Source organism: Oncorhynchus keta, chromosome 3 (assembly GCF_023373465.1).
Source record: "Oncorhynchus keta strain PuntledgeMale-10-30-2019 chromosome 3, Oket_V2, whole genome shotgun sequence".
NCBI lineage: Eukaryota > Metazoa > Chordata > Actinopteri > Salmoniformes > Salmonidae > Oncorhynchus > Oncorhynchus keta.
The window spans coordinates 19,531,367-19,551,352 of record NC_068423.1 but is presented as its reverse complement, the minus strand read 5'-3'; the positions used below and the strand labels follow the sequence as shown (position 1 = coordinate 19,551,352).

Here is a 19,986-nt window from a genome sequence, read left to right as displayed (position 1 = left end):
ATAGAATGGAGTTGAAAACAAGGAGGGTCGGAAGGAAAATGGACAGAGATAGGAAGAGGAGGAAGGGACAGAGGGCACAGGAGTAAGGTAGGAGGGGGGCAGCAGTAGGGGAGGGGCATGGCGTGTCTTTGTGCGGATAATAATCTGCTCTAATCCAGAGCGTGTTAACCCATCTGAGCAGTCAAAGCAGATTATCCCTCTAACAATGGCCTGACCTCATCTGCTAAATGACTCCACTAGAAATCATATGCTGTCACACACACACACACACACTTTTACTATCTATATGCAGAACCGTCCACAAAACAAAAGAATCGCAGGACAATGTCCAGTCACACCTCTGCCCTAGGAGAGGCGCTGGTGTGTGTTACCATGAGTAACAGATGAATAAAAAAGAAAATATTTATAACTGAAGCTCCTCTGACCCCGGGAGATAGAGTAACCCATCACAAAATTAAACAACTCCCCCACAAAACACACAAACGGCCCATAATCCCCTAATCCAGCTCAGATTAAGAACACCTTAAAGATGTGATTTCAATTGGAGATTATGGTGAAATGATGATTGAGAAACAGAGGGTATTGGGTGGGGTGGGGGGGTCTGCAGTTTGATTCTCCCTGAAGTGTACACTTCATTCATTGTCCCTCCATGAAGAGGCATGAGTGTCCACTTCCAGAAAAATAAGTGAACATTGGAAAGCGCATAAATAGGGTAAGGCATACACACTACCCAGAGACTGTGGCCACTGGTCCTTGGCAGGTATTTTATTTCATATAGAGACGCTTTCTGTAATCAAAATGTGAGTGCAACCAAACAGCAAAAACAAAACATTACCGATGTAGTCCGAACCAGGAACACAGGGTTAACACTGGGGACTCTACCTGGGTTAAAAGGTACATGCCACAGTCTGACTTCGTCATACAGTGAGGGCAGCACTCTGCTTTAAAGAAAACAGCAACAGATTATTAAGTGTCAGTTTTGGTAGATTTGAATTGTGTAACCAGGAAGTTGCCCTGCAGTGTAATGTTATGTCACATTGCGGGGTGCACCTTTAAAACTAGAAGTCTGGGGGCCAACTGAGTCCACCAGAGGGTATGTCGTCACAAAGCAGGATCAAATGTTTAGGTAAAGTTCCTAAATATTCTCAAAATCCATATTTCCTAGTTTAAAAAAAGTGACATTTGAATTCAACTTCTGTAATAATTTGTCAAATAAAACAGCTACATGTGACTGTTGATCGAAGTGACTAGGTTAACCATTGATCCTGCTTCGATCAGGGGGCAGGGAAGAGCGGCAGGGCTGGGAGGTGGTGAGAGAGCGGGATCTAGGAGAGGTCTGATTTAGACACAGTAGGTCCAACAGTGACACCCTAAGCCCTACTCCCTCCCTCCCTCAGTCCAGCCAGTGACATCACACAGGATGAGATCTTCACACAAAAGCCACCCCCTCAGAATCCACCATTGTGAGCCCATTCCCACCCGAGAGAAGAGAGACTTATAGTCCTCTGCTGAATCCCAAACCAGTCCCTTGCATCTACCAACTCACTGAGGTCCCTCCATTGTCACACAATTTTCAGCACAACGAAGTGATCAATGAACCCCAACTTTGGGACACACATGACTTGCATGATGCAATTCACGTTCATAAATTAAAATGTGCATGAAATCCTAATTGAGAAATGTCCCATTGTTTCAATATATAGTGTAAATCGTAATAAATTGAACATTTCATTTGGAAGGAATTATAATTCATTATGTCAGAACAACAAATATGTGTGACAAATTGTGAAAATGCGTGCCTAATTATGAGCTTACACAAACTCCAAAACATGTTGTGTTGGGTGTCGGTATACTAGTTTTCTGTGAAGTATCAAGGTGTAACAGGGTCGAATTAGCCCCTAATCCCACAATATTTTCACTCCCTCAGCTTTGGGAAACGTGTGCACATAGCTGGCACAAACGCGCAAATCTAGGGCCGAGGGGGAAGGAACTGGTTTGGGATTCAGCACTCCACTTTCCCCTCCTTCCTTTATCTGACAGCAAACAAGAGGGGAAAAAAACATCACAAATCTCCATCCATCAGCAGGAGCCAATCAGAGGCAGTCAGGTGGGATCAGTTTTAACCAATAACTGTCCAGTAGCGGTGGAGTTTTGCAGAGGGGGTCGTGAGGGGTTGGATAACCATCAACATGTAGCACGTGGACCTTCCTCTGAGTGTGTGTGTGTGTGTGTGTGTGTGTGTGTGTGTGGTACATGCATGTGCAGGGTGTGGTGTGTAAGGTTGAAGGATGTGTGTGTGTTCGGGTCCAAGACAAGAGCCAGATTGAACCGGTCTGGTTCCTGGTCCCCCGCCTCAAAGCTTTCTTTCACACACACAAACAAATACACCTCAGGTCCTCATGTCCGTGTGTAGTCGGGTGATCAATGTCAACAACATCAAAAAAATAAAATAAAACACCAGAAAACCTGGAAGGTAAAAATCATCTTCTACCATCCTGACGTTTCATCAGTCCTTAAAAGCGCAACACCTCCAAAAACACACTCCTCCCAGGTAACAGCAGAGCGTGTGTGTGTGGGTTCTTCCTCACACACATGCACGTCGTCCACTGGGCGTGTGGAGGAGGCAACTCCCCCTCTGGGTGGCTAGACCAATCACAGGAGGAGACCGGGGGTCGCCGTTACCACGACTACCAGTGGTCCTCCAGATCACACTGAGAGAAAGAGAGAGGACAGAGAGAAGGTGTTTATGAGGTGGCATAGGAAATACAATATACATCTGATGTTATTTACGTACTGATGTTGAGAAGTGTGCGTGGAACCCGAGCTAAGAATGTGAGGGGTCGATGTGGGACGAGTCCATCTTGGACTCATCTGACGGTGGACTACTGAAAGGCCGGCTGTGTCTGAATTCTTATACTAGGCTACATCCCATTTAATACGATTTGTGTCAGGAATATAACATTTGTACTGAGTATGCTAGAAATGCCAGGATGCCTATGTAATAGGAATTCACTGTACACTATTCAGCACGTGAAGAGCCATTTCAGACCCACAATGGAATGTTGACAGGAAAATGTGTTTCTATACCAGAACAGAAAGACTGTCAGACACCGACCAAATCTGACAGACAAGAGACAAACCAAATCAGATACAGATCTGAGTATGATTATTAAATCAAATCACTTTTATTATTTTATTTGTTCACAAATCGCTGTATGGAACAGATTCAGCACCCCCCCCCATAGCCTTTTTACAAGTGAGAACCAGCCAAATTTCCTCAGTTCTCTCAATTTTAGTTGGTTTACTATTGTTGTGAGGACTTCTGGTACTCATATAGTATAGTAAAACGTGCATACACACAAACCATCATTTTGTGCCTTGTATTTATCTCAGAATATGGCACTTAGTATATGAGGGCAACAACTCAGTATTTAGAAATACAACACTGATAGGGGACAAAGCTTTTGAAAAGCAAGGATTTAAAAAAAACTTCTGTATTTTAAACTTTGCATTCTTTTAGAAAATTGTATTTTTCCTGAATTTTGAAGTAGAATAGGATCTTAAAGTACTGGAAGTGGACACACACACACACCTCAACACACATTCTAGCAAACACACACGCACTGGCACGCACAGACTCTCTCTCACGCATGGCCGACCAGACAGGCAGGCAAGACAGACACAGACAGGTGGTTTATGGGAACTTGTGCTTTTATAACGCCAGTCCAGTAGAGGAGAGAACTCCTCTCACTCAGTCGGGTAGAGGTCCATACATGATCGGCCCCTAGACTTAGACCACTCATCTTTCCATCTGTCCCCTTATGGTGTCTGAGAGCGTGGATGGGGGGAGGGGGCCTGGTTGGACAAACTTTTTCGGAGCCGCCGGAGGATCTGTTTGGTCGATGTCTGCCAGAGTAGCTGGAGGGGCCATTTCTTTGGTCCTCTCTGCGTCGGGGTGGGGGGGTTCTGGCGTCTCGATGACGGCGGTGAAGGTGGGGGAGAGAGAGGGGGAGTCAGGGAGGTCATCTGCAGTAAAGGAGGAGGATTCCTCACGTGTGGGCTGTATTTTCCCCAGGCAGACCGTAGACAGCAAGAGCTTTACTCCATCACTGAGCGATACTGCCCCCGGTGGTGCAGGCGGAAATGACGCACACTTACGCACGCACACAAACGCTTCTCACACCATACTAGCCCTACCCCTGTGGCCAGCTACCCGTAGTGACATCGTCTTTGTCCAGTGAGGAGAGGAGAAGCCACCAGTGCCTTCCAATCCCCCACTACGAGTCCCAATTCCCAAAACACAGACACAGTAAAGACAGTCTAGACCACGCCATATAGCTAGTTCCTGTTCTTAAGACATCCTGGACTTTAGTGGTATTTTCTAAAAGGTTGGGACATGGCAGGAACATCAGGGAGCAGTTTTCATGTCATGTGAAACAAAGTCTCGACTCTGGATCAAATACTCCATTTTGATCACGCTTGGTCCTCGAAGCCCATTCACACCCCGGCCCAGAGGGTGGCGCTGCTGTGACTGGGCTGGAGTGGATCATTGTGGAAGTGGGAGGTCAGCGGTCAAAGGAGAGTTACTCACCCCTTCCTCTTCTCTGTGTGGGTTCAGCCTGCTGTACACCGCCTCGATCACACTGCGCCTGAATACACACAGAGATTATACATTATAGTTTGTGTGCATTAGTGAAGATTAATCTGAAAAGAAAATGGACAATGAAGTACATTTCTTCAGTGTGAGTGTGTGTTCATAGTATTTACTTGCTGGCCAGGCCTCCTCCAGGAGGTAGGTTGGGGATGTTCTCAGAGGCGATGTACCTCAGAACAGACACAAGGTCAGGAACCCCCTCTTCTCCACAGCCACCCAGCAAGTCTATGGACAGACACAGGGTTAAAGTAAGAAACAGAAAGATGGACGGCTGGGTGCCTTTGAACAGATTCTACATGTTGAATCGGCGCAAACAGCCATTGCTTGTGGCTCGCTAAAACACACTGCAGCGACAGCTAGCGATAGGGCGGCTGGCTAAAACACACTGCAGCGACAGCTAGCGATAGGGCGGCTGGCTAAAACACACTGCAGCGACAGCTAGAGATAGGGTGGCTGGCTAAAACACACTGCAGAGACCGCTAGCAATAGGGCGGCTGGCTAAAACACACTGCAGAGACAGCTAGCGATAGGGCGGCTGGCTAAAACACTGCAGAGACCGCTAGCGATAGGGCGGCTCGCTAAAACACACTGGAGAGACAGCTAGCGATAGGGCGGCTCGCTAAAACACACTGCATAGACAGCTAGTGATAGGGCGGCTCGCTAAAACACCCTGCAGAGACAACTAGCGATAGGGCGGCTCGCTAAAACAGACTGCAGAGACAGCTAGCGATAGGGCGGCTCGCTAAAACACGACTGCAGAGACAGCTGGCGATAGGGTGGCTCGCTAAAACACACTGCAGAGACAGCTGGCGATAGGGAGGCTCGCTAAAACACACTGCATAGACAGCTGGCGATAGGGCGGCACGCTAAAACACACTGCAGCGACAGCTAGCGATAGGGCGGCTCGCTAAAACACACTGCAGAGACAGCTGGCGATAGGGCGGCTCGCTAAAACACACTGCAGAGACAGCTGGCGATAGGGCGGCTCGCTAAAACACCCTGCAGAGACAGCTGGCGATAGGGAGGCTCGCTAAAACACACTGCAGAGACAGCTGGCGATAGGGAGGCTCGCTAAAACACACTGCAGAGACAGCTGGCGATAGGGAGGCTCGCTAAAACACACTGCAGAGACAGCTGGCGATAGGGAGGCTCGCTAAAACACACTGCAGAGACAGCTAGCGATAAGGCGGCTTGCTAAAACACTCTTCTTTTAGCTGTTCTTCGGTGCAGTGTGACCATGCTCTCAGAGAGGATGTGCGTGTTCTCACCCTCTACACGAGTCTCCAGGTATTTGTCCAGTTCCTCCTCTTTCTTCAGCGCTTGTTCAGACACCTTGGGAGCTCCCGGTAAAGTCACCAACACCACACTCATGTTATCCCTACTGCCCTGGACACACACACACAGAGACAGAGGGTTGGAACGTCAAATAAAATCTTATAGGTCACGTGCTGATCGTACTGTGAAACGCTTACTTACAAGCCAACAATGCAGAAAAGAAAAATAAGAATTTCGAAAATAAAATAACGAGGCTATATACAGGGGGTACTGAGTCAACGTGTGGGGGTACTGGTTAGTCAAGCTAATTGAGGTAATATGTACAATGTACAATCGAAGTCGGAAGTTTACATGGTCCTTCTGTAGCTCAGTTGGTAGAGCATGGCGCTTGTAACGCCAGGGTAGTGGGTTCGATCCCCGGGACCACCCATACGTAGAATGTATGCACACATGACTGTAAGTCGCTTTGGATAAAAGCGTCTGCTAAATGGCATATATATTACATACACTTAGGTTAGAGTCATTACACCTTGTTTTTCAACCACTCCACAAATGTCTTATTAACCAACTATAGTTTTGGAAAGTCTGTTAGGACATCTAGACATTTGAGATCTACTTGACACATCATTTTTCCAACAATTGTTTACAGACAGATTATTTCACTCATAATTGGAACTACTTCCGGGTTGGAGCGAGTGGTCGCATCGCACTTCGCACCGCAGGTTGTATAACTTTTTCATTACATTTCATTATAGTACAACGGTTGATTTGTCTAATCTTAGCAATTTCTTCTTAGCTAGCTACATAGCCGTCCTTGTATCAGAGATAATTGCATAATTATCGTATTTCGTCGCCCTAACGTAGCCTTCACTGCTATTCGCCCAGGAGCTAGCAACGCTAGCTAACACCCACAGATTAGCATCACTGTAGTGCTATTCACTCAACTGAACGACTTGATTAGTTTAGTGTTAGCTAGCTACATAGCTGTCTTTGTTTCAAGATAATTGTGTAGTTTAGAGTGTGTAGTCTTGGAGTGATTATCTTAATTCACTGAGGTTCGCTAGCCAGCTATTTGTCGTCCTTAACGTAGGAGACTCTGCTAGCTAGCCAACAGCTAACAGCTAGCCAACGTCACCACACACACGTCTACTGAATCGAATTCAACAACCCGGTCAGGTAGTATCACATTTTCATTTCATTTCATTACAGTACAACGGTTTGATTTGTTTGATCGTAGCTAGCTACATAGCTAGCTACATAGCCGTCTTTGTGTTTCAAAGATAATTGTGTAGTCTAGAGCGATTTCCTAGGTTAGCTAGCCAGCTATTGTCGTTCTTTTAACGCAACGTAACGTAAACAACACTGCTAGCTAGCCAGCTAGCCCCCGAATAGTAGCACTGTAGAAACTATTACACTCAACGGAACGACTTGATTAGTGTAGTGTCAACAACGCAGCTACTGCCAGCTAGCCTACTTCAGCAGTACTGTATCATTTTAATCATTTTAGTCAATAAGATTCTTGCTACGTAAGCTTAACTTTCTGAACATTCGACACGTGTAGTCCACTTGTCATTCCAATCTCCTTGCATTAGCGTAGCCTCTTCTGTAGCCTGTCAACTATGTGTCTGTCTATCCCTGTTCTCTCCTCTCTGCACAGACCATACAAACGCTCCACACCGCGTGGCCGCGGCCACCCTAATCTGGTGGTCCCAGCGCGTCGACCCACGTGGAGTTCCAGGTCTCCGGTAGCCTCTGGAACTGCCGATCTGCGGCCAACAAGGCAGAGTTCATCTCAGCCTATGCCTCCCTCCAGTCCCTCGACTTCTTGGCACTGACGGAAACATGGATCACCACAGATAACACTGCTACTCCTACTGCTCTCTCCTCGTCCGCCCACGTGTTCTCGCAGACCCCGAGAGCTTCTGGTCAGCGGGGTGGTGGCACCGGGATCCTCATCTCTCCCAAGTGGTCTTTCTCTCTTTCTCCCCTTACCCATCTGTCTATCGCCTCCTTTGAATTCCATGCTGTCACAGTTACCAGCCCTTTCAAGCTTAACATCCTTATCATTTATCGCCCTCCAGGTTCCCTTGGAGAGTTCATCAATGAGCTTGATGCCTTGATTAGCTCCTTTCCTGAGGACGGCTCACATCTCACAGTTCTGGGCGACTTTAACCTCCCCACGTCTACCTTTGACTCATTCCTCTCTGCCTCTTTCTTTCCACTCCTCTCCTCTTTTGACCTCACCCTCTCACCTTCCCCCCCTACTCACAAGGCAGGCAATACGCTTGACCTCATCTTTACTAGATGCTGTTCTTCCACTAACCTCATTGCAACTCCCCTCCAAGTCTCCGACCACTACCTTGTATCCCTTTCCCTCTCGCTCTCATCCAACACTTCCCACACTGCCCCTACTCGGATGGTATCGCACCGTCCCAACCTTCGCTCTCTCTCCCCCGCTACTCTCTCCTCTTCCATCCTATCATCTCTTCCCTCTGCTCAAACTTTCTCCAACCTATCTCCTGATTCTGCCTCCTCAACCCTCCTCTCCTCCCTTTCTGCATCCTTTGACTCTCTATGTCCCCTATCCTCCAGGCCGGCTCGGTCCTCCCCTCCCGCTCCGTGGCTCGACGACTCATTACGAGCTCACAGAACAGGGCTCCGGGCAGCCGAGCGGAAATGGAGGAAAACTCGCCTCCCTGCGGACCTGGCATCCTTTCACTCCCTCCTCTCTACATTTTCCTCCTCTGTCTCTGCTGCTAAAGCCAGTTTCTACCATTCTAAATTCCAAGCATCTGCCTCTAACCCTAGGAAGCTCTTTGCCACCTTCTCCTCCCTCCTGAATCCTCCCCCCCCCCCCTCCTCCCTCTCTGCAGATGACTTCGTCAACCATTTTGAAAAGAAGGTCGACGACATCCGATCCTCGTTTGCTAAGTCAAACGACACCGCTGGTTCTGCTCACACTGCCCTACCCTATGCTCTGACCTCTTTCTCCCCTCTCTCTCCAGATGAAATCTTGCGTCTTGTGACGGCCGGCCGACCAACAACCTGCCCGCTTGACCCTATCCCCTCCTCTCTTCTCCAGACCATTTCCGGAGACCTTCTCCCTTACCTCACCTCGCTCATCAACTCATCCCTGATCGCTGGCTACGTCCCTTCCGTCTTCAAGAGAGCGAGAGTTGCACCCCTTCTGAAAAAACCTACACTCGATCCCTCCGATGTCAACAACTACAGACCAGTATCCCTTCTCTCTTTTCTCTCCAAAACTCTTGAGCGTGCCGTCCTTGGCCAGCTCTACCGCTATCTCTCTCAGAATGACCTTCTTGATCCAAATCAGTCAGGTTTCAAGACTAGTCATTCAACTGAGACTGCTCTTCTCTGCATCACGGAGGCGCTCCGCACTGCTAAAGCTAACTCTCTCTCCTCTGCTCTCATCCTTCTAGACCTATCGGCTGCCTTCGATACTGTGAACCATCAGATCCTCCTCTCCACCCTCTCCGAGTTGGGCATCTCCGGCGCGGCCCACGCTTGGATTGCGTCCTACCTGACAGGTCGCTCCTACCAGGTGGCGTGGCGAGAATCTGTCTCCTCACCACGCGCTCTCACCACTGGTGTCCCCCAGGGCTCTGTTCTAGGCCCTCTCTTATTCTCGCTATACACCAAGTCACTTGGCTCTGTCATAACCTCACATGGTCTCTCCTATCATTGCTATGCAGACGACACACAATTAATCTTCTCCTTTCCCCCTTCTGATGACCAGGTGGCGAATCGCATCTCTGCATGTCTGGCAGACATATCAGTGTGGATGACGGATCACCACCTCAAGCTGAACCTCAGCAAGACGGAGCTCCTCTTCCTCCCGGGGAAGGACTGCCCGTTCCATGATCTCGCCATCACGGTTGACAACTCCATTGTGTCCTCCTCCCAGAGCGCTAAGAACCTTGGCGTGATCCTGGACAACACCCTGTCGTTCTCAACTAACATCAAGGCGGTGTCCCGTTCCTGTAGGTTCATGCTCTACAACATCCGCAGAGTACGACCCTGCCTCACACAGGAAGCGGCGCAGGTCCTAATCCAGGCACTTGTCATCTCCCGTCTTGATTACTGCAACTCGCTGTTGGCTGGGCTCCCTGCCTGTGCCATTAAACCCCTACAACTCATCCAGAACGCCGCAGCCCGTCTGGTGTTCAACCTTCCCAAGTTCTCTCACGTCACCCCGCTCCTCCACTCTCTCCACTGGCTTCCAGTTGAAGCTCGCATCCGCTACAAGACCATGGTGCTTGCCTACGGAGCTGTGAGGGGAACGGCACCTCAGTACCTCCAGGCTCTGATCAGGCCCTACACCCAAACAAGGGCACTGCGTTCATCCACCTCTGGCCTGCTCGCCTCCCTACCACTGAGGAAGTACAGTTCCCGCTCAGCCCAGTCAAAACTGTTCGCTGCTCTGGCCCCCAATGGTGGAACAAACTCCCTCACGACGCCAGGACAGCGGAGTCAATCACCACCTTCCGGAGACACCTGAAACCCCACCTCTTCAAGGAATACCTAGGATAGGGTAAGTAATCCTTCTCACCCCCCCTAAAAAGATTTAGATGCACTATTGTAAAGTGGCTGTTCCACTGGATGTCATAAGGTGTATGCACCAATTTGTAAGTCGCTCTGGATAAGAGCGTCTGCTAAATGACTTAAATGTAAATGTAATAATTCACTGCATCACAATTCCAGTGGGTCAGAAGATTACATACACTATGTTGACTGTGCCTTTACACAGATTGGAAAATTACAGAAAATGTCATGGCTTTAGAAGCTTCTGATTGGCTCAAATGATGTCAATTAACCTATTGGAGGTGTACCTGTGGATGCATTTCAAGACCTACTTTCAAACTCAGTGGTTCTTTGCTTGACATCATTGGGAAAATCAAAAGATATCAGCCAAGACCTCATTGTAGACCTCCACAAGTCTGGTTCATCCTTGGGGGCAATTTCCAAACGCCTGAAGGTGCCAAGTTAATCTGTACAAACTACAGTAAGCAAGTATAAACACCAAGGGACCACGCAGCAATCATAGCGCTCAGGAAGGAGACGCTTTCTGTCTCCTACAGATGAACGTATTTGTGTGAAAAGTGCAAATCAATCCCAGAACAACAGCAAAGGACCTTGTGAAGATGCTGGAGGAAACAGGTACAAAGGGATCTATATCCACAGTAAAACAAGTCCTATACCGACATAACCTGAAAGGCCACTCAGCAAGGAAGAATCCACTGCTCCAAAACCACCATAAAAAGCCGGACCACGGTTTGCAACTGCACATGGGGACAAAGATCGTACTTTTTGGGGAAATGTCCTCTGGTCAGATGAAACAAAAAAAATAACTTTTTGGCCATAATGACCATCGTTATGTTTGGAGGAAAAAGGGGGAGGCTTGCAAGCCGAAGAACACCATCCCAAATGTGAAGCACAGGGGTGGCAGCATCATGTTGTGGGGGTGCTTTGCTGCAGGAGGGACTGGTGCACTTCACAAAAATAGATGGCTTCATGAGGCAGGAAACTTGTGTGGATATATTGAAGCAACATCTCAAGACATTAGTCAGCAAGTTGAAACTTGGTCGCAAATGGGTCTTCCAAATGGACAAAAACCCCAAGCATACTTCCAAAGTTGTGGCAAAATGGCTTCAGGACAACAAAGTCAAGGTATTGGAGTGGCCATCACAAAGCCCTGACCTCAATCCTATAGAACATTTGTGGGCAGGACTGAAAAAGTGTGTGTGAGCAAGGAGGCATACAAACCTGACTCCGTTACACCAGCTCTGTCAGGAGGAATGGGCCAAAATTCACCCAACCTATTGTGGGAAGCTTGTGGAAGGCTACCCAAAACAATTGACCCAAGTGAAAAAAAAATACAGCAATGCTACCAAATGTGTGTAAACTTCTGACCCACTGGGAATGTTATGAAAGAAATAAAAGCTGAAATAAATCTGTTATTCTATAATTATTTCACATTTTTAAAATAAAGTTGTGATCCTAACTGACCTAAGATAGTAATAATGTACTAGGATTAAATGTCAGGAATTGTGAAAAACTGAGTTTAAATGTGTTTGGCTAAGGTGTATGTAAACTTCCGACTTAAACTGTACATGTAGGTAGAAGTGAATACTCATTGATAATAAACAGTAGCAGTAAGCGTAAAATAAACGAAGGGGGGTATTTGATTAACTGTTAAGAAGTCTTATGGCTTGGGGTGGAAGCTGTCAACTTCCTGGTGACTGGGGGGCAGTATTGAGTAGTTTGGATGAATAAGGTGCCCAGAGTAAACCTCCTGCGACTCAGCCATAAAAGCTAGAATATACATATAATTGGTATATTTCGATAGAAAACACTGAAGTTTCTAAATCTGTTTGAATGATGTCTGAGTATAACAGAAGTCATATGGCAAGCAAAAACCTGAAAAGAATCCAACCAGGAAGTGGGAAATCTGAGGTTTGTAGTTTTTCAACTCAGCCCCTATTGAGGATAGGAAGTGCAACATGACCAATATCCCACTAAGGCTTCCAGTAGATGTCAACAGTCTTTAGAAACTTGTTTGAGGCTTCTACTGTAAAGGAGGGGCTCATAAGGGCTGTTTGAGTCAGTGGTCTGGCAGAGTGCCACGGGCTCGTGACGCGCGGTCATGAGAGAGTTAGCTCGCGTTCCATTGCTTTTCTACAGACAAAATAATTCTCCGGTTGGAACATTATTGAAGATATATGTTAAAAACATCCTAAAGATTAATGCTATACATCGTTTGACATGTTTCTACGAACTGTATAGGAACGTTTTGACATTGTCTGCTCCTAGTGAACGCGCTTCTAGTGAACGCGCTTCGTGATTTTGGATTTGTTTACAAAATGTGCTAACAAAAGCTATTTGGACATTATCGAACAAACCAAACATTTGTTATGTAACTGGGATTCCTGGGAGTGCATTCTGATGAAGATCAAAGGTAAGTGAATATTTATTATGTTATTTCTGACTAATGATGACTACACAACATGGCGGATATTTCTTTGGCTGAGTTGGACTGAATGCCGTACTCAGATTATTGCATGGTTTGCTTTTTCCGTAAATTTTTATTTTATTTGTTTTAAATCTGACACAGAGGTTGCATTAATGTCTTATGGCTGCAGAGGGACTATTGAGTAGCTTGGATGAAAGGTGCCCAGAGTAAACGGCCTGCTCCTCAGTCTCAGTTGCTAATATATGCATATTATAATCAGTAATGGATAGAAAATACTCAGAAGTTTCTAAAACTGTGTGAATGATGTCTGTGAGTACAACATAACTCATATGGCAGGCAAAAAACTGAGAAGAAATCCAAACAGGAAGTGCGAAACCTGAGGTTGGTATATTTTCAACCCATTCCCTATTGAAATCACATTGAGATATGAATGAAGATTCACTTCCTAGGGCTTCCACTAGATGTCAGCTGTCTATAGAAACTTGAATGAGGAATCTACTGTGTTGTGGGACTGAATAAGAGCGGAAAGAGTCAGCTTACTGGCAGAGAGCCAGGTCCTGGTCATGCGCATACCACATGATATCTTCCTGCTTTCTGTTCCTCCTCAAGACACAAAGGAATTCTCCGGTTGGAACTTTATTGAAGATTTACGATAAAAACATCCTAATTATTGATTCTGTACTTAGTTTGAAATGTTTCGACCTGTAATATAACTTTTTGAAGATCTTGTCCGAAAAAATGTTCGACCAGCACCAGCGTTAACAAAGGTAGCTAATTGGACATAAATAACAGACATTATCGAACAAATCAAGCATTTATTGTGGACCTGGGATTCCCGGGAGTCGATTCTGACGAAGATCATCAAAGGGAATATTTATCATGTAATTTATGCTGACTCCAATGGAGATTATTTTTATTACATTTTTGAGCGCCGTCTCAGATTGCATGGTTTGCTTTTTCCGTTAAAAAAAATTTGAAATCTGACACAGCAGTTGCATTAACGGACTTGCCTAGTTAAATAAAGGTAAAGTAAATATTCCAGTCTATGCTAGCATCTGCGTCATCTGACCACTTTCCTATTGAGCGAGACACTGGTATTTCCTGATTCAGTGTTTTGTTTGTAAGCAGGAGGATAGACTTATGGTAATTTGCCAAATGGAGGGCGAGGGAGAGCTTTGTATGCATCTCTGTGTGTGGAGTAAAGGTGGTCTACAGATTTTTAATCCTGTAGTTGCACATGTTACATGCTGGCAGAAATTAGGTAAAACAGATTGAAGTTTTCCTGCATTAAAGTCCCCGGCCACAAGGAGCGCCGCCTCTGGATGAGCATTTTCTTGTTTGCTTATGGCCTAACACAGCTCGTTGAGTGTGGTCTTAGTAGCAGCATCGCTTTGTGGTGGTAAATAGACAGCCACAAAAAATATAGATAAACTCTCCTGGTAAATAGTGTAGTCTACAGCTTACCATGAGGTACTCTACCTCAGGCAAGCAAAACCTCAAATATGAGGTTTCACGCACCAGCTGTTATTGACAAACTACCACCTCTCATTTTACCAGAGGTAGCTAGCCTGTCTTGCCAATGCACGGAAAACCCAGCCAACTGTATATTATCCATGTTGTCGTTCAGCCACGACTCGGTGAAACATAAGAGATTACAATTTTGGTTGGATAATCTCAAACGGAGCTCATCCAGTTTATTCTCCAATGATTGCATGTTAGCCTATATGATGGAAGAGGCGGGTTACCCACTCGCCAACAAATTCTCACAAGGTACCCGGATCTGTATCAGTGCTATCTCTTCATACGAATGACGGGGATTTGGGCATGGTCCAGCTGCAGTAGTAAATCCTTTGCGTCTGACTCACGAAAGAAAAACTCTTTGTCCAGTTCGAGGTGAGTAATCGCTGTTCTGATATCCAGATGCTCTTTTCGGTCATAAGAAACAGTGGCAGAAACATTGTGTGAAGTTTACCTTGTGCAGGCAGGTGTCCACCACAGCGTTGCAGACTCTCTCCAGGTCGTCAAACACCTGTAGCCGGGACCTGACGAACTCGCACAGCTCCTCGTTAGACATCACATCCCAAATCCCATCGCACGCCAGCACCACAAACTCATCCCCCTCGGCAGCACGCTCCAACACACACACCTGGGGGAGGAACACACACCTCAGCCTGAGAGATCACACACACCTCAACAAGGACAAAGAACAATAAGCTGTTCCAATTAACATGCTACAGTAATAAAGGCTTTTTAAAAACACACCTCTGGCTCTGGGCTGACCAGCTGTTCTGTGGGACCCTTCCCATCCACACACTTGTAGTCATAATCCCCCAGGGCTCTGGACACAGCCAGGGAACCATTCACCCTCTGGATCATCACTGACCCCCCTGCATTCTGGATACGCTCCTTCTCTCTGGGGTTACACGGCTTGTGGTCCTAAAGGGGGGGGTCATATGTGCATCCCAAATAACTACTCATTACATGATCAAGATTAGAGATTCTGCATCTCACCTAGCTCAAACAGATCCCCTAAAAATACATGATTAATGTCACTATCGCTCAGTCTCTTCATCAATCCCACCCTCTCCCCTTACTCACCCTCAGTATTATACCCGTGTAGAAAATCCCTCCCTCCTTCCACCCACTCTCCCTTTGTGTGTATCCCAGTATGTATGTATATATGCATGCATCCCAGTATGTATAGATATATTGTATAGTATTGGGCCATTATATATCTAGTGCAGGGTTCTCCAACCCTGTTTCTGGAGAGCTACTCTCCTGTAGGTTCACTCCAACCCCAGTTGTAACTAACCTGGTTAGGCACATCAACCAGCTAACTATTAGAGTCAGGTGCTCTAGATTAGAGTTTGAGTGATAACCTACAGGACGGTTGCTATCCAGGAATAGGGTTGGAGAGTCCTGGTCTAGTGCGTAGTATTGTACCTGTGTGGAGAATCCAACTCGCCCTTCTCGGCTCAGCACGGCCCGGGAGTCGCCACAGTTTATGAAGTAGAGGTGGGAGGGGCTTAGCAGCACACCCACTGCCGTGGAGCCGCTGCGATCCAACCCATGCCGCAGGTCCGAGAAGTTGCGCATGTACTCGTCGATCCTCAGGAAGCCAGCGCGGATCCCATCTTTCACGCCCTCCACTGAGCCCATACCCGGGGTGAACTCAGCCCCCCCTAACAGGATGTGCTCCAGCAGGTGGGAAGAGCAGTAGTTGGCGACGCGGGAGCCGGCGTGCCCGTCATAGACGGCGAAGAAGGACCAGTCGTTGAGGCCTTGGGGAAGGCCCACCATGGCAGTGTGGGCATCCTCCATCTCCACCCGCCAGCCCTGCATGCTACTCAGGCCATAGTGCAGCCCGTTGCCCTGGCCATGGGCCGTGTGCTTCTCGGTCTTAGGCTTGTCCAGGAACGCCCCCATACCTACACACTGCTGACAGAGTACATAAGGTACATAATCAACATTGACATATTAACGTATGACTATGTTACCTTTAGGAAGTCTAGACACTTATTTTATGTTCATGAGGTACAGGTTTTAGACTAACTTTTCCCACCGGCGCCACCATTTCCACTGGCGCCACCATTTCCACTTGTGCAACAGCAACTTTTTCCAGTTTACTGCCCCAGCACAAGGTTTGGACACACCAATTTATAATTAAGGTCCTATCAAATCTATTTTATTCTCTTCCCGAGTCCATTCTCCCCCCCAAGAATGACGTTTCCCCAGTTTTTCACTAAAATATATATTTAATTAAATCACACTTTTTATTAGAAAAACAAACAAATTGGATGTTCTAAATCCGCAACAAAGCTTAAAAACACACCCAGAGACAACTTTTGAGGTCTGGGAATTTTGGGTGTAGTTACCCTTTAATTCAACTGTGCACCAGCCAGAGACAGTTGTTTGGTTAGCGATGTTTCGGTAGTGCTCATATTGCAGTTTTCAAAACAAATGGCCATTGGATTGATACAAATAATATATAATTCTGCCAGGTAGTCTACTTTGGCTACTTTGCAGTTAACATCTAATTGAGAAGGTTTATGGGAAATCATTTCAGTCTACCAGAAGACTGTTTTCATTAGCATCATCGCTAACGGCTAAACACACCGTGTTGTGCCGTTTCAGAAAGTTACATGACAATACAAATCACTGATGCATTTGGGCTAATTAATGCATTTAGTTGATATCCTATTAATAAGTTCAATAAAAAATATTGTTGAATTCCGTTTTAATGTCTGAAATACATGATTCCGTCTGCGTTGTCCTGTGGCGATAATGACCTGACCTGTGTGGTTTATACAATCAATGTGACTTTGTTCCTAATAACACTAATCATTTATTTGAACAGTAAATATATTGATACTTTGCGTAAATCAAGATGTAGCCTAGGCCTACTCACAATGCAGGTGAATAGGCTGATTTCATGGGGCTACTGACGAAAAACAATTTTCCCTTTCATCTGTGACTTATTTTATTGTTGTAATCAACATTCGCATGGAAGAAGCAATGTCTTCTTTTGTACACAGTGAGAGAGAGAGAAGAGACGCGAGGGAGACTTAACCTCTTGAACCTTTGCGCGCAGCATTTCATTTTTGGATGAAAAACGTTCCCGTTTTAAACAAGATGTTTTGTCACAAAAAGATGCTCGACTATGCATATAATTGACAGCGTTGGAAAACACTGACATTTCCAAAACGGCAAAGATATTGTCTGTGAGTGCCACAGAACTAATGCTACAGGTGAAACAAAGATGAAATTTCATACAGGAAGTGAGCCAGATTTGAGGCGCTGTGTTCCAATGTCTCCTTATATGGCTGTGAATGCACAAGGAATGAGCCTACACATTCTGTCGTTTCCCCAAGGTGTTTGCAGCACTGTGACGTATTTGTAGGCATATCATTGGAAAATTGACCATAAGAGACTACATTTACCAGGTGTCCGCTCGGTGTCCTCCATCGAAACTATTGCGTAATCTCCAGGTGCGTGCATTTTTCCATTTTGAACAGAGGAGAAACCAAACTGCCACGAGTGACTTATCATCGAATAGATATGTGAAAAACACCTTGAGGATTGATTCTAAACAACGTTTGCCATGTTTGTCGATATTATGGAGTTAATTTGGAAAAAAGTTTGCGTTGTAATGACTTTTCGGGGGGTTTTCTTAGCCAAACGTGATGAACAAAACGGAGCGATTTCTCCTACACAAATAATCTTTTTGGAAAAACTGAACATTTGCTATCTAACTGAGAGTCTCCTCATTGAAAACATCCAAAGTTCTTCAAAGGTAAATGATTTTATTTGAATGCTTTTCTTGTTTTTGTGAAAATGTTGCCTGCTGAATACTAGCCTTAATGCTATGCTAGCTATCAATACTCTTACACAAATGCTTGTGTAGCTATGGTTGAAAAGCATTTTTTGAAAATCTGAGATGATAGTGTTGTTAACAAAAGGCTAAGCTTGTGAGCCAATATATTTATTTCATTTCATTTGCGATTTTCATGAATAGTTAACGTGGCGTTATGGTAATGAGCTTGAGGCTATAATTACGCTCCCGGAAACGGGATTGCCCGTCGCAACAGGTTAATAAGGCGTCCGCGTGCTTCCCAGCCGAAACAGTTCGGTGGAGTTCGTGGATATATTATGATGACATTTTGGACTGTGAGAGATATTTTTGATTGCCTCCAGAATATTTTTGGTGTCCGAACAAACCGAAGTTCTGAGGCTAAATATACGCCCCTTCGTGGGTGATTGGTCGACAGTACGGATTATTCAATAAAGGTGTGTTATCATTCAACGAGAGACGACTCATTTTCATGCACGTTTTTTCCATGGCGAAATAGTGCACCAAACATTTTAGTTAAATGTCAAATAGCACGACTAAAATGTCCTAAGCAAAAAAACGTAAAAACTCATGAAATCTGTCATTACCTTAGATTATTTTGACGAAGTTCATACTGGCTACGGCGTCTCAAAATGTTAATATTGATTTCCCTCTGAAAAGTAATTTAGGTTAGGCTGCTATTGGGTCAATGTAGGGCTGCACGATTAATCCAATTTTTATAAAAATTGAGATACTGATATGTGCCATATCCATATGGCAAGAGGCTGTGATATTTTGAAGAGAGTGGCTCCTAATCCGTCACCATATTTAATATTTCTGGGGCTCCGTATCCACGAGCATGCAAATTCTCGCAGTATTTTGTGGGAATTTGGGACTTCGTCCATTCGCATACTGAAACCAGATTAGATACATAGCTAATTAAATCAGAGTTAAATGCCCAAAATATGATATTCGCAATGTCAGTAAGCAAAAAACTAACAGCAATAGCCACTACAATGTCAAAACATGATTGTCATGAGTTCAAAACCATTTGCTTGATTTTGCAGACCCACGACTATGGTGTAGTCATTTACTAGCGACGCTAACATTAGCGAGCTAGCAAGCGTTAGGTACCTAGCAAAGAGGCACTGAGTTTGAAGGTAGGCCTTGAAATACATCCACAGGTACACCTCCAACTGACTCAAATGATGTCAATTAGCCTATCAGAAGCTTCTAAAGACATGACATAATTTTCTGGAATTTTCCAAGATGTTTAAAAGGCACAGTCAACTTAGTGTATGCAAACTTCTGACCCACTGGAATTGTGATACAGTGAAATAATGTCTGTAAACTATTGTTGGAAAAATGACTTGTGTCTTGCAAAGTAGATGTCCTAACCGACTCGCCAACACTATAGTTTGTTAACAAGATATTTGTGGAATGGTTGAAGTTCTAATGACTCCAACCTAAGTGTAGGTAAACGTCTGACTTCAACTGAATGTGAAATACATAATAATAAACATAAGAAATATGATGAGGTTGGTAACTACATAATATACTTACACCAACCTAATACGTACAGTTCAAGTCGGAAGTTTACACTAAGTTGACTGTGCCTTTAATAAACAGCTTGAAAATTCAAGAAAATGGTGTAATGGCTTTAGAAGCTTCTGATAGGCTAATTGACCATTTGAAGGTGTACCTGTGGATGTATTTCAAGGCCTACCTTCAAACTCA

The 19,986-nt window shown here is 45.4% G+C and overlaps 1 protein-coding gene across 2 annotated transcripts in view; it reads right to left on the bottom strand.

Moving 5' to 3' along the window:
* Window positions 1-742: 742 nt before the first annotated feature.
* LOC118374115 (protein phosphatase 1B-like) overlaps window positions 743-19,986 on the bottom strand; it is a 40,157-nt gene continuing 20,913 nt past the window's right edge. Inside the window, exons 2-8 of one of the 2 annotated variants that reach the window (XM_052492496.1) lie at window positions 15,864-16,358; window positions 15,183-15,356; window positions 14,893-15,066; window positions 5,923-6,040; window positions 4,768-4,879; window positions 4,592-4,649; window positions 743-2,711 (exon numbers count right to left, since the gene is read on the bottom strand). In XM_052492496.1, coding sequence (XP_052348456.1) covers window positions 2,688-2,711; window positions 4,592-4,649; window positions 4,768-4,879; window positions 5,923-6,040; window positions 14,893-15,066; window positions 15,183-15,356; window positions 15,864-16,346 — 1,143 coding nt within the window. In that variant the 5' untranslated portion in view covers window positions 16,347-16,358 and the 3' untranslated portion in view covers window positions 743-2,687. The remainder of the gene's footprint in view (window positions 2,712-4,591; window positions 4,650-4,767; window positions 4,880-5,922; window positions 6,041-14,892; window positions 15,067-15,182; window positions 15,357-15,863; window positions 16,359-19,986) is intronic. The other variant, XM_052492492.1, reaches the window with a different exon arrangement.